The 15,243-nt window shown below is 32.4% G+C and overlaps 1 protein-coding gene across 2 annotated transcripts in view; it reads right to left on the bottom strand.

Moving 5' to 3' along the window:
* Smp_161110.1 (putative fh1/fh2 domains-containing protein (formin homolog overexpressed in spleen) (fhos)) overlaps positions 1–15,243 on the bottom strand; it is a gene marked incomplete at both ends in the record, with an annotated part of 66,479 nt that overhangs the window by 29,259 nt on the left and 21,977 nt on the right. For both annotated transcript variants that reach the window (XM_018789981.1, XM_018789980.1), the window contains 4 exons: positions 3,827–4,105; positions 6,057–6,118; positions 10,373–10,644; positions 13,129–13,370. In XM_018789981.1, the coding sequence (XP_018655370.1) occupies positions 3,827–4,105; positions 6,057–6,118; positions 10,373–10,644; positions 13,129–13,370 (855 nt within the window). The remainder of the gene's footprint in view (positions 1–3,826; positions 4,106–6,056; positions 6,119–10,372; positions 10,645–13,128; positions 13,371–15,243) is intronic.

Here is a 15,243-nt window from a genome sequence, read left to right as displayed (position 1 = left end):
CAATTAAACATTTGAAAGTAATCAAATTACGTGTAACTATTGCCTTAACCGATCAGATAGAAAATTGAACCATCCAAAAATAAGAAGAAAGAGAGAGCGAGAGAGCGAAAGGAAAGTTTCTATTTGATAAATGTAATTTATTCATATTCGTATGATGAACTATCAAATATGCTTACATCAAACAATAATAAGGAATACATGTAATTTCATCATAGCAATACAGGCCATTATCATGCAAGCATTAAGCATTATTAGCATAGTGTTATAAGCTTGTAAGCTTCTTTTCACATTTCATATTTATTTTACAGTTTATAAATTTATATATATAAAGTGATATGAAAATATCAAACTCATTCATACTTGCGCTGAATAAAACTTTACATGATAGAGATGAAGTGTATAACATTCATGGTTGTTTGTTTCGTTACAAGAAAAGCTAAAACATAAAATTTGTTTTTTAATAATAAAAGAACATAGAAACAAGAAATATCAAAGGTAAACATGATTGAGTTAATTATTAATTAATTAGTTAACAACTGAATAATGATAATGACAAGATATCCTTTAGTTATGCAATTGGGTACAGAATGTATGGAGAAAAATATAACTAAAATATTGAAATTGGGTAAATTGAAATGATAAGTAGATAATAAGTAGACAACAGTGTCTTTTTTGAAAAAAAATTAGGCCCCCACCAGGCTTTACCCTTAAAAATGAGAGTTATATGTTTTCACAGAGATGAAAAAAACCCATCATTAACTTAATTTGTACAAATTGTACATTATATGAGAGCAATGATGGAGGAGAATATACAATAACCAAATATCTTTCATAAACTAATCGGGTTTCGAGCCCATAACCCCGTGTAACTCACTGGTAATAATAATAATAATGATAGAGTTCTCCAGTTCATCGATGTAATAATAAATTAAAAGTTATCTATCCAATGACTGATAAAAATTTAGTTAAAGGTTTATAATGACCAAAAAGGTTTATCACCATACAAGTTGTTTCTTGTTAACTTATGAAGCAATATTATATAGAAGTTCGGATTGTTTAGCATATTAGTCCTTTAAGTTAGAAACATCTTGGGCTGGTGAACAATCGAAGATAAAAATCTAAAGCATATAATAATGTGATGACGATTATTCATTAGAATTACTTTTAGTGGCTGTTTATGACGATATTAAGTGATTGGAGGTAGTTAATACAAAACGTTGCACCAGCATTTCACGTCAGTTATCACTCGTCAGCAAAGTATATCTGTAATTTTGAAGGCGATTATATTTCCTACACGATTCAAAGCTGCATCACCTGACTTAACAGTCTGAGAAGTCATCACTACATCAAACTCATGTAGGGCTGCGATAATTAGGATTGATTAATTAATGAGTAATGGTTAATGTCATGTTTACTTAGTCCTTAATATTGATCGAATTCTACCTAGCAATTAGGATGAACCCTAAGTCCAGGGATTCATATCGACAGCCCCCTGCCATTTAAAGTACGGATATAGTACACATAATATCTAGTCGCTTTAACTAGTAACAACCTCACGATGTCATCAACAGAGCCTTTTCAGAGATAAAGGACCAGATCAACATGACATTGGGTACTCAATTGTTTTTGTTCACCAGCTAACTGATTTGATATCGATATTAGGTCACTGATTGGTTTTAATTTTACGAATATCATTCATTGATGATGATAGATCTCCGTTCACTCACGAATTTCCGTGTGTGTGTGCAGAATATATTAATCTTGGACCTTTGCTCTCCCAATCTACCATGTTCCTATGATTGGTTTCTTTCAGAAGAACATTTTCATAAAAATGTGAGACGAACGGACAGTTAGTAGAAGTGATGCATAATTCAGTGAAATCTGTTGTCATATTCGTGAGCTTTTTCTGATTAAAGTCAAACAACTTAAAGTGAGTAGGAAATAAAAACAGGCTATAATGTAGGATATCAATATTAACATGGGAAGTACAATCAATTAACATAAATCACATTTTTAGCTATGTATTGTTTACAATTTATAACATACTACTGAATTCACAGTTGGAATACACTTATTTCGGAAATGCCTACAAGGTAGAATTTTTATTTATTTAATAAAATACAACTACACATACTCATCTCACTTTTTTCACTAATAAATTCTTTGTTATTCACTTCTTCTACATGTCCATTTACAGATACATCCTGTGAATTTTGTAATATCTCATTCCCAACGCTTTGATTCATTCCATTCTCTGTATCTAATGTACTTTTTCGATCTGATTCTAAGGTGATTTCTTCATTAAAAGTAAAATGTACCACATCTTTAAGAGAGTACTGATGATCTGAACATGAGTTTAATTCAGTAGGCGTTAGATTTTCATCTTGTTCGATAATATCAAAGGTCGAGTGCATGTATTCAAGTGTAAACAAATTTGTTGAATTTGTATCTGTAACATCTAAATGAGTTAAATCAACCTCCTTTTTAGGGTCTTCACAGGTATTATCTAAATTAAGGAAAACATGGTTACTATAACACAGAGATACTAATCAAAAGTGTATTGACAACTTCTATGGTTGAGTATCATTAAAAAAGGTAGATATATAAGCATTTATAATTATATTATTGTTATGTGTAAATACATTAGTCGTTAGGAGGCATTGTGAATCTATATGGCAAGTAGTTAGTTAGTGAATGCTAATGATTTGTTAGAAGTGTATTGCATAATTATTAAACATGAAAAATTTCCATTTGGTGATGAAGTTATTAAAAAGGGAAAAAACAATTATCTAACTCCAAAGAAAATATATAATACGTGGTCTACTTTGAAGAACGATGATTACTGTAACAACTAGTCAACAGACGTGGAATGAAAACTGGGAAGCTCCAGCAGTAGTCTTGGTTTCCATTTGGATGACATCATGTGCATACACTGGTGTAGAGCAGGAGTTTAAAATTAGGATGGAATAAAATGTCAAATGATTCTTGCTTATCTGCTGTTTTCCTAAAATAACTTTAGTGATGTAAATTCATTTCGAATGGAACAGTTCTTACTGATCAACTCAGTGATAAAAATTTTATCAAAAAATAAGACACAATGTTTCAGTAGTTTATTCGACCGTATAAATATTAATCTCCTTCATTGGAGAGAGAAATTGTAAACAGGTAGTACAAACAAGATTTACAATAAGGTGTTGAATTCCAACGCCTTCTCACTAATGATATGAGTAGAAAAATAAAGAAGCTATGACGAAAACGGAGGTTATTTTTTGGGACATTGTTTCACATAATTCAGAGTTTGTAAAATACTAACATTTAGTTTTGTCTCTAGGTCGTGCTATGAACCATAAGCGTTCGCTTGATGCAAGATTCTCTACCACAATCTTTTCAGTTTGAAAGCTATTGTGATTTAAACGTAAAATTTTGTACTCCATTTTTCTACCCCAATGCTTAGTTTGGACAAAGTTGTATTTTTATAATTGTTTGTACGTTGTGGTCGTGTTGGTCATGAATCTGAATCAGGAATAAGTCAAGTAGTGTATCAGTTGGCTCGTTTTCTCTTTTTCTTGCTTGCCAATCAATCAGGTGATAGGATTGTTTTTGTCTCTCTGACCGAGAGTGTTAGTCTCAATTTGGACTCATGCATTTCCAGCTTCAAGGTTGAACTAGTTAGCTTATAGCGTCAGGTTCTTTCCTGCATGTTACTGGGAAGATAGATCGAGGACGCAACAACCAAAAAATTGTGATGCAATTTCATCTCTTTTTCAATATGAATAAGTGTTTAAAAACATAAGATCACAAAACAGCATTGAGTTGTGAAGCTTACCATTTTCGTATGGTATTGTAGAACTTATTGAAGTATCACACGCGCCAGTTTCTCTGGTTCTTAATTCTTCATCATACACCAGCGAGATTCCTTTGGAACGTGTTATACGATACGTCTTAATCGCACCATTGCTGTCGACATCAACAGAATTATTGTAATATGGACTATCTACTTGACCATTGGTTAAAGGCTCATCAAAATGTGGTAGTTTATGAGTTGCTTCTCCATTTTCATTGGATGCAAGACGATTGAACTGAATTTTTGTTAAATTATCAATATCTGGTGAGTGAATGCATGCAATGAAAAATGAACTCAATCATTTAAACAAAATATCCTTATGATGCATTCACAATTGGACAAAAAGATTAAAATAAAGAAATATACATTGTTCATTTGAACAAAAAGAAAAGAAAACAGGCAGTTATGCACGTTTTCTTGCTTCATATTTCAGTCTCATTTATATTTCAACGACAATAACAACAGAACAATATTCCATTCATGTACCTCACATCATTCATAATACCAGTGACATTATTGTTTGACAAGCTCATGCATACCAGGCTATGTTGAACAAATATGATGAATAAATGACAATAATAATGTTAACGAATAACATTGATGATTACATAATATTACGACATGCAAATAAGAAAGCAATCACCAGTAGAAATATATCTACATATAGCCACATAAATCTATATGGAATTTGGCGTAAATCATAGGTATACAACCAGATTAGACTGTCTCACAGAACTGTAATATCATTGGTGGTCAATTAGAATTTCAATCTGTTTATTTTTGCTCACTTATTTTATGAAATGATCTCGACAAAGTAACTACTATTATTGAAGGATTAATTCAGACATTTACGTCTGAACCTAAAAAGTTTTATTTCCAACGGTATATACTTCACATCACTTATATGAAAAAGATAATATCACTACAGTTATAGCGAAGATCAGTTAATATCGTTTGACTACAAGTTTCTACATGTTCTTTTTTGAATAAATATAAATAAAACATTACGCAGAGGATCTGAAGGCAACAGTCATATGAATATTCACTTAAATCATTACTATCTTAACAAATACTCATTTGGTCCATGCAAAGTTAACTGAAAATGAATTGGACTGAGTAATACAAATTGACAACAAGTACAATTACCCTTTCTCTCTCTAATACTGGTTTATATAATCATGAACCATGAGAATATCAGGAGTTAGCACATACTTAGATTGTGACTGTAAAGAAATGTTATTCAAGAGAAAACATAGCATGTTGTATATATTTTTCAACTAACTAAACATAAGTCTATTCTTTCATAATGTATACACATCCTAAGATGTTAAAATATATTACAGTTGAGAGTAAATGTTCAGAAAAGAATTCAAGTTAATTGGTGATATCAGGGGTCGTAGAACAATTGTGTGTGTGCTTTAGTTAGCATATGAAAGAAAGTTGTAGAAGCAAATAACATGGTTGGTCAAACTAAACTGTCAGGGATGGAAAATCTACAATACTGATCGTCTTTAACTAGGCAACCATTAAATACGAGGTTGGATCAAATTACTGTTTCGTTCTAGTATGAAACCCATAACTATACATGTTAGTTCTTGTAGTGATGTGAAATGTATTCAGATTGATCGATCTCCGTGAGCTTGATATCTTAGCCATGAACAGTTATTGTATGTTATGTTTAACTAGCATATCAGAGATTTCAGAAATCAGTGAACGGAAATTCATTACAGCAACATTTCAGTATTTTTCAGATCTTCGAATTCTTAATACAGTAACGCTACTTATTATCTGTTCATTATTTTCATTTTGTTCATTATCTGTTTTTTATTTTTGGTCTAATTGCCAAGTAATGCACTTTCAAGAAAGATCATATTTTATGTTGTCTATATATGTGTACCCATCAAAACGTCTAAGTGCATAGCGTAACCAATTTTCTGGTTTCCTAGATTCAGTCGTTCAATCTCATTCTTTTGTATAACGTAATAGTGAAAAAGTGCTCAAGAGACCTTTCACTCATGGTTTTCATTTTACTAAAAAGATATTTTTTTTGAACAGTAGACATTAATAATCCAGCAAAGGCAAGAATGTATACACGAAAATCAAATAGACTAAAAAACATTAATTGTCTTATTTTCTAAAATATCCTGATACTTACAACCATTCATTTCAGGTTTTCGTTTATCATCTCGACTCAAATTTTCATTGTGTTTACCTTCTTTAGCTAGGAAAGCATTGACTAGCTTATGTTCAGTTTGTTTTGTATGAGGATGGAAACTTTAATTGAAAAAGACAAAAACAAAATTAAATGGAATAATAAATCATTACTGTAGCATTAAAAATGTTATGGGATAATGAAAACCAGACAAAATATTTTACCATACATTGAATGTACTGATAAGAAGTACTATTATTAATGAATAATAACATTTGTGAAAACGTAGACTGATATTTACTAGGACAAAACTAAACACTGACAATAATCACGACTACAAATATTAGCAATGGACATTATGTGATTTAATTTGTTCAACAAATGACCTTATGTTGTTCAAGAAGATGTTTTACAATTAAAATATAGAGTAATAAATGCTTCATAATTTAAACTAATCAACTAAATATGATGTTAAAAATTTCACAATAATCACGAAAGTCTATCTCACATAAGTAAAATTGTAAAACAGGATGATCTGCCTGAATAAAGTATATTAATGAGTCTAACGAAATACAAGATTCCGTAGATAATTCAAGTCCAATTACCCTGTGCTATGATCAAAGGTTATTGATTAACAACGGTGAATTTGACACAAATATAAGTTCTAAGAAACTGCTACACTTTAAAATCACTAGTACAATTAGTGAGGGAAAAGTTAGTAACGAATTGAATTGACCGTAGTATCAACCATAACAAAATAAAACATGGAGGATATATTTCGAGAAGAGTGGATAGAATCTTCTGAAAAGAAGTAGAGATAGATATAAGTTCAGTAGTTAAAAGAAGATAAGGCATGAATCCATGCGCACCTTTGTTAAAGGTTTACAGCCATATTAGCCATGGTCTAGTAGCCTCTAACTTTCTTTTTGAAAACTCTGTCATTCAGCGCTGAACATCAATTTGGACGGTGATTGGGCATGTGTATTACCTACCCTAGCCATCTCAGTCAATGAATGTCCACAGCTTTATAGATAGTGCCACCGAGTTATATAAGTTGTAACTATAGGACAGTAACATATAGCACGCGATTAATATCTAGTATGAGATGAAGTCTGCAAATGAACTTTTCTAGGTGGTCAATCAAAAAAAATGTTGCAATGGCGATTGCATTTAGAAATTATTATTTTCTCATCTATGCTTCAATCTCGTTATTAAACTTTTTGTTATGGCCAACTCAAACTATAAAATGCGTCAGGCAACAAAATTAGAATAAAATAATGACGGCGCTGTGAATATTTCTTCCAGTGCTGGTGAAGTAACAATCTGTTTACTTTTGTCCAATGTTACACAATTGATTTTAACTCAGCGATTCAAGTCATTTTGCTATTACTACGTCATAATCTCCTGCTAACAAGCACTGTTAATAATTATATCAAATATTACCGTTCTTTATCTGATTTGGCGCTTAGTATAAGATTTATTACAGGTACACTTTAGTACATCAAAAAAACAAATCTATGAAACCTATCAGCAAGACAACATCCAATGAATTATTAAAATAGTATCATAACTATAATGATAATTATACAATAGAATCATTCCTTCAAAGAAATGGCATTTTGATGTTTACAGGAATACTTTTAAACAGATGAATTAAAAAAAGGAAATCGGGTTCAGGTTACTAATGATGAACGATTGATCTGTCATACTTTTCATACAAAACTATGTGTTGATTCTGAATTAGTTTTTGATCGTATTCAACATTGTAGTCATTGATAGCACTAAAAAGCCACTAAGGACATGATCGATTTTTGACAGAAAAAGACAACATGTTTTAATGAAGTCTTCATGTAACGTTATATTGAAAAGGCAATATACTGAGAAAGTTGAGTTGATTGCCTCAACAAGGTCAATTGTTTATTCTGTATACCTGGAATCACACACCTGAAAATACTTATTTCGTTTTCTACCCTGCTTACTAGGAGCTGCTCTACTTCACATATCAGAGAATTTATACTAAGTGATAAAGCGAATCGAAACGATCATTAATAGTAACCAACAGGCTTTACAGCTGTAAAATAGTCATGAAAAAACCATACTGGTTTTACTTCCGGTTTATGTGTAATTAGAAAAACTGACTTAAATCAATCATTTGTGTGATCAATAGCAGTTTAATTGCTTCTCTGTCCTCATCTCTACATCTCAGCATGAATAATGCGTATGAACAGTAGTAGATTAAACTTAAAGTACACAAATAGTTGATGTTTATGATTAGTACACTCAAAATATAGAAGTTGTAAAATAAAATTTATTGTCTATAGTTTGGTTTATTTAAGGTGATGTGTAACTAAAGAAATCCTATGCATATACACCATTTAGCTAATTAATGGACTAAAGATTACAGTTTGATAGAATAATGGATACAAGCACCAATAGCCAAAAATAAAAACACAATGAAAACGCTCAACATAGTCAATAAGAAATATTTGATGCTACCAGAGATGTTCTAAGAAATAATCCGTATTATCCTCTGTACGAATCGTTGCTTTGTTTATATGACGTTTATCACGCCATGTACTTGTTACGGTATATATGTATAATGGATAGTGGGGAGAAATCGTTTCATAATACCATAACACATAACACAATAAAAATTGTGAGTATAAGGTTATGAAGATTGTTTAGTGGCATTAAAATCCTGAACCATTTTAAGTTACACCACTACTGAAAACCTGAAAACCCTGGAAGGTCGCTTCGTTCTAGTATACGACTCTTCAGCGGTGTACATCCATGACTCCACACTCAAGAATCGAACCCACAGTCGTCATTTTCGCTCTCGAACACTTAACCTCTAGACCACTGAGATGTCATCCAAATATATCAACGTCTGACTTCAATTAATACTCGAAATTGTGCGACCACCTAGATTGGTCCAGGATTTCAGAAGTTGTGACCAGTGTATTTGATAGTGTTGGGTGTAAGGCGGTTACACAGGAAAAACAATGTTGTATGGTCGCTCAGTTTCGTATATTGATCGACGTTAGATATTAACATCTTTGAATGATAGCTCAGTGATGTGGAGGTCAAGTGTTCGGGCGCGATAATGTCGACTGTGGGTTCGATTTTGGGGTGCGGGATCGTGGATGTGCACTGCTGAAGAGTCCCATACTACGATAAAACGACCGTCCAATGCTTCCAGGTTTTCAATGGTGGTTTATTTTGTGTGAGTTCAGGATTTCAGTGAAATTAAAAACTGTAGATTATCTACGTTTCACTGTATTTTGTTATCTACAAGATGGTAGTTTAGTAATACACTCATTGAAATCGAGGCTGATATAAACTCCGTAAGCTTATCGGTTTATATTGTTACTCACTACTGGATACACTCTAGAGTGTGAATAACATGTGCACTACAGCTTTATCCTGTTGTTTAACTACATAGATGGTGAAAACCCTAGTAAACAATTATTCGAACCATTTCAACATTGGTTTTGTTCACTGAATAAGCGGTTATTTATAACTTGTCAAACTTGATGATGTAGTGCACAGTAATTTACAATGAAATTTCACTACTAAACAAACTAATAGTTTTCAAACACCAATCAATTCAGTTATATAATGAACCAGGTTCCTACAACCAATTGTTATGTAAATATGTGATTTACAATTATATTACTTCTATCCCTGTGTAGTGTTGTAACTTTTGTTATATTAGACTGCTAATAGATGCATGTTTACGGAAACACTACCGAAACACAAAGTATACATATTCAAAAAAGACTTCAAAATTCATCATCACATACTACTATCATTTCATAACACCATGAATAGCTAGAAAATATGCTTTCATTATTCCCTTTAATTAGAACCGTTTATTAATGTATTGTGTTGGACAAGTAAGTACCAGATAGTCCATTCTTTTAAAAACTATGATACAGCTGTTTCGGTTAATTTAGAATTTTCATAATTCAATAAAAGTAACGATTATTAGATGTTGTTCAGAAGTTCATAGTGTTGACTGTGTTAGTACTTCTTTTTTTCTGGTTCAATATATACCATGCCTTATCTGAGTTGATTTTATGCACAAGATTAAATCTTTGCTGGTTAGGATTAAAAACTCATTATCAATGGTTCTTAAGAAATTTAAGCTGAGGGGAAACAAAACTAGTTCAGTTGATGTAATTGTCCATTCACAGTATACATAACAACTACAAGAGAATATTTATCTAGGTATTATCAATGCAAAATGATACAAATAAGTAGTGCTATAATTCTACTCAAATATCTAGTAGACAAAAAGAAGGAATATATTATATATTGGAATATGTATGATGCAAATTAGGTACATATATATATTGAAAGAAAAGAAGACATACTTTGTATTTGTAACACTTTTTGATAAACCACTATTTTGTAAATTTTCTACTGATTGAAAACGCTTGGACTTCCGACTGAGCATTCTATCCATATCACTAGCCATTGACTGACTAGTTGGTAAGGCATGCATAGATGATAATAATGCTTCACCTTCTGGTGTTTTCATAAATTGTACTCTACTCATACGTCTACCTTGACGTAAACTTTCACGACCACTAGCCGGTAAAGGTAATTCATCGAAATCTTCACCATCCTCATATCGTAGACTTGCCTACAAGAAAAAAAGGATGATTTATTGTATACACAATTGTAATAAATTAAAATGTTAATATAAATGAAGTAGATATTGTTTGAGAAAAGAACAGTCTAATCACGATTTTGGACTCTAATGTCCTAAATAAAAACTGATCAGTTGAATTCATTACGATCATTACTAACATGAATCCAAATTATTCATTTTGTAATGATCCTAACAAAGTAAATTTTGTCATCGAAAACAACCGTAGAGAATATGAACAGTTGATATACGATTCGTTACAAATGATTGGTCTAAACCAATTTGTTTACTTCATGACCTTTGCTTTTACAATTGACTAATCGTTTGGTATGTCATAAACAATTAATAGTCATATTGTCTTGCTTGCTCGAAACACTTAACGCAGAAAGCTTAGTTCACGCTACAGAGAATTATTGCAATCAAAGTGGCTAAGCTTTTACTTGATCAATAGAATCGGAGTAGCACTCATAGTTAGACACAGGTGACATTAGTTACTACTGAGGGATTAATCAGCGTATACACCTCAGTCATACAGGAGCTAACTTACTAGATGATAATGTCTTTGACACTGAATGACATCGGTTCCAATGGCATAAAAAACATCGATTTCTTCTACTCTCCCCATTCCTCTTCCTTCTAGTGATTGACTGGATTATGAAGAATTCGACATCTGAAAGGAAATACGGAATACAATGGACTTCTCAGAATCAACTAGATGATTTGGACTTCGCAGATGACCTAGCCCTCCTCTCTCATACACACAAACAAATGCAGATGAAGACCGCAAATGTAGCAGCAGCCTCCGCATCGATAGGCCTCCATATTCACAAAGGAAAAAGCAAGATTCTCAAATGCAACACGGAGAACACCAACCCAATCACACTTGATGGCGAAACTCTGGAAGAGGTGGAAACATTCAAGTATCTGGGGAGCATCGTTGATAAACAAGGAGGATCGGATGCAGATGTAAAGGCGAGGATTGGCAAAGCAAGGGCAGCATTTCTACAATTGAAGAACATATGGAACTCTAAACAACTCTCAACCAATTTCAAGGTCGGAATCTTTAATACGAACGTCAAGACAGTCCTGCTGTATGGAGCTGAAACGTGGAAAACTACTACGACCATCATCAGGAAGGTACAAGTATTTATAAACAGTTGTCTACGCAAAATACTCAACATCCGTTGGCCGGATACTATCAGCAACAGCGTTTTATGGGAGAGGACAAACCAGCAGGTTCCAGCTGAAGAGGAAATTAGGAAAAGACGTTGGAATCGGACATACATTAAGGAAATCACCAATGTGTATCACGACTCAATCCCTAACTTGGAATCCGGAAGGGAAGCAGAAAAGAGGAAGGTCAAAGAACACACTACGCCGGGAAATAGAAGCCGATATGAAAAGGATGAATAGCAACTGGAAAGAACTGGAAAGGAAGGCTCAGAACAGAGTTGGATGGAGAATGCTGGTGAGCGGCCTATGCTCCTCGACGAGGGGTAACAGGCGTAAGTAAGTAAGAAGGTACGTTTTACGAATGAGCATCAAGTAGTAAGACAACAAGGTTCATGAGTTTCCGATTATTACCTACTACTATCAACATCTCTAATGACAGAGTATTTAGCTAGTGGACTCTTTAATCTATATTTCATTTCATGAGAAGCCATCACTTCCTCGGTCATACAATGACATAATACATTTTATATTATAATTAAATAGTGGATTATGTTTAAGAAGAACACAAAGTTAGATATTGAATGGACATGAAGAAAAACAGGGATATTTCGAAAATATGTAAAGTAAAATGTTGTGTTACGTTTAAACAGGGCAATAACATAAATTTGAATAATAGTATATTTTGAACACAATGAAATACGTATTTCTCGTGCCATATGTTTGAAAGATCATTCAAAGTCCCCTGATAAAGTGGGCAAGAATAAGTAGTCCTGTCGATTAGTTTACTCAGTTTCGCTAATGTCGTTTAAATTTGACGAAACATAGTCTTCTAAGAACTTCTACCAGTCGTTTTCTAGCCCCATAAAGGGATACACAGCGATATTCATTGTTATGATTATAAAGAACACTAAGGACATTAGTCACTTGTCGCACAGACAAACTTATCTAAATAAATTCAAAACTCAATCAATTTAAATAATAACGTTTAATAGGTAGAAGGAATACACGGAATGTTTTGTACCTAGGTGTTATATTTATTAACGCCAATCTACAACTTAAGAAGATGAATATTATCTTAACAACTCAAACTTGCACGACCTAATGTTGAAGTCAGTAGAGTTATGACGATTGTCTGATGTCGTGATCAACTTATTTTCAAGGAATGTAGATTTGAACAGAGCATTTTAGTTCATATTCATCTGTCAATTGATTGATATTATTCAAAACGTAAGAAAACATATAAGTCATTCACTTTGTAGGTAATTTTCAAATAGAAGTAAAATTAGGAAAACAATTGATTCTTACTTCATATAAATTTAATTGTTCAGCTAGTTCTGGATCACAGTTTTTCTTTGTTAAATGACATTGAACAATTTTCTGCATTCCCATTTCTTCTAAACAGTCTGTGACATCATAAAATGTATCCTGATCCGGTATAGAATTCAATGTTTTATTTAGCAAAGTCATTGCATAGATCAATAATTCCAAATCACTGGCTTCATTATTCAATATATTGATTAGGTAAGACCAAGGTCGACCAGAAGTAGCTGTAATTTTAACAAGATAACATTTTTAAAGAAATAAAAAATTCGTAAGATGAATGGTCTAGTGATGTATTATTTGAACTGTAATTCAAAAGACTTTGACGATCTTCCGAAACAACCAACATAATTTATACTGTTTGTCTGACTAAAGGTTCTTAGGTCAAACATAGTTAGAATTCATGAGATAATGATGGAAACAAAATCAAAGGTTAAAAATAATAAACGATAGGGCTACTAATAAGAGTTTCTAGATGGGATGGTATACATATTGTTTCCTAATTTACAGCTGAAAGCTTTAACTCATGTAACCAGATGACTTCGTGAATGACAGATTGAATTTGAAGCTTGACATGTTAATGATTCCGTTTGTATTTAGCCAGGGGTCAATAAAAGTGTTACAATAATGTGTTTAGTAAGATTATTATCGACTAATACAATTTATGGATGGTGAAGAAGTTTTGAATGATTATAACGTAATCCAAAGAATCCTGATTGGTGGAAAAACGCAATATGGTCGGGAAATCATCGTTTACGGGGTCAGATTTATTAACTTAAGCCTCCAAATGAACTCGTATTAAACACAAGGACTAAAGCTAGAAGAATGAGGATTATATTTATAAAATGCTTACGCACAAATTGCTAACAAAAACATAACACGATTAAAGGTCATAAACGATCCGAGGATATCAGCTTTGTAGGTTATTCGCCAATTTAATTATTGTTCATCATATCACTAATGGTGAAGAGCCCAGAATCAAATATCAAAGTTCATGAGTTCCTGTAAGCACTGTGAGCTATAAATCTTATTCACTACATTTCAACTAAGTCTTTCTGTCAGTAGTCTTAAAAAATTTGCACACTGAAGCATATCATCAGTATACTCCAATCAATCGAATGAATTGAGATGGCAAGATACATGATCTACAAACTTTAAAGCATGAGAACGAGGTTTAGGGATGTGACCTACAAAACTGGTTGAAATTTAGGCGATTCGACTAGTAAACTGCCGTTTCACTAAACTGATAAGAAATACAATTCTGTTTGAAATGGTTCATTTTAAAAACAATACCCGAAAAACAGAATGCTGACTAGATTTATCAAGAAAGGCAGCTAACCAGTAATGCTTTATAGATCGTGAATGTGATATGTCACATTATCTACTTCCTATCCTCATAAAATCTCAATTTTAAAACAGTTTTACTTTCATGATTATTGTTAATAGGAGAAAGAAGAAAACAAGTATATCACTAAGTTATATTTGTGAACTGTTAGACCATTACTTTCCCTAAAAATTGGGTATCATGTTAAATATAAATATTTCATGTTAGTTAAGTAATGTTATATTAAAAAAATCATAAACTCTACAACTTAATTAAATCTTAGAGAAACGATGAATTGTAGCATGTCATGAGTGGGTGACGGAACACACATTACTCGTTAAGTCTTTTTTTATCCAATCCAGATACCCTTATTGCTTATTATTCTTCGACCACTTAGCCTCACTTGACTAGTCCCCAAAATTAGTACTCAGCTTGGTCAGGTATGTAATTATATTCCAAGTGAACCAAATTGAGTTGAAAGAAATCACCACAAGAAAAACGTTAGTATATTCATAATTTTAAACAAAAAGATTCTAGAATCTTCTTCAGTTATGCGCTAGCGTTGACTGACTTAAAACTGATCAAGCAGAGTGCTCTAACATAATCTCACATGGAACATGCTTTAATTCATAGGTATCCATATCAAGGTTGGATATGACAGTTTCACATAAATTGAGCAATGGGTAAAGAGTTAATAATTAATATATTTTTTTATATCACAATGAGTAGAAAAATTGTATTTCTGACAGTTCGTGACTTAATGTAAGCCACTCTCA

Source organism: Schistosoma mansoni, chromosome W, assembly GCF_000237925.1.
Source record: "Schistosoma mansoni strain Puerto Rico chromosome W, complete genome".
NCBI classification, from domain to species: domain Eukaryota; kingdom Metazoa; phylum Platyhelminthes; class Trematoda; order Strigeidida; family Schistosomatidae; genus Schistosoma; species Schistosoma mansoni.
This window is presented reverse-complemented; position numbering and strand designations above follow the sequence as displayed.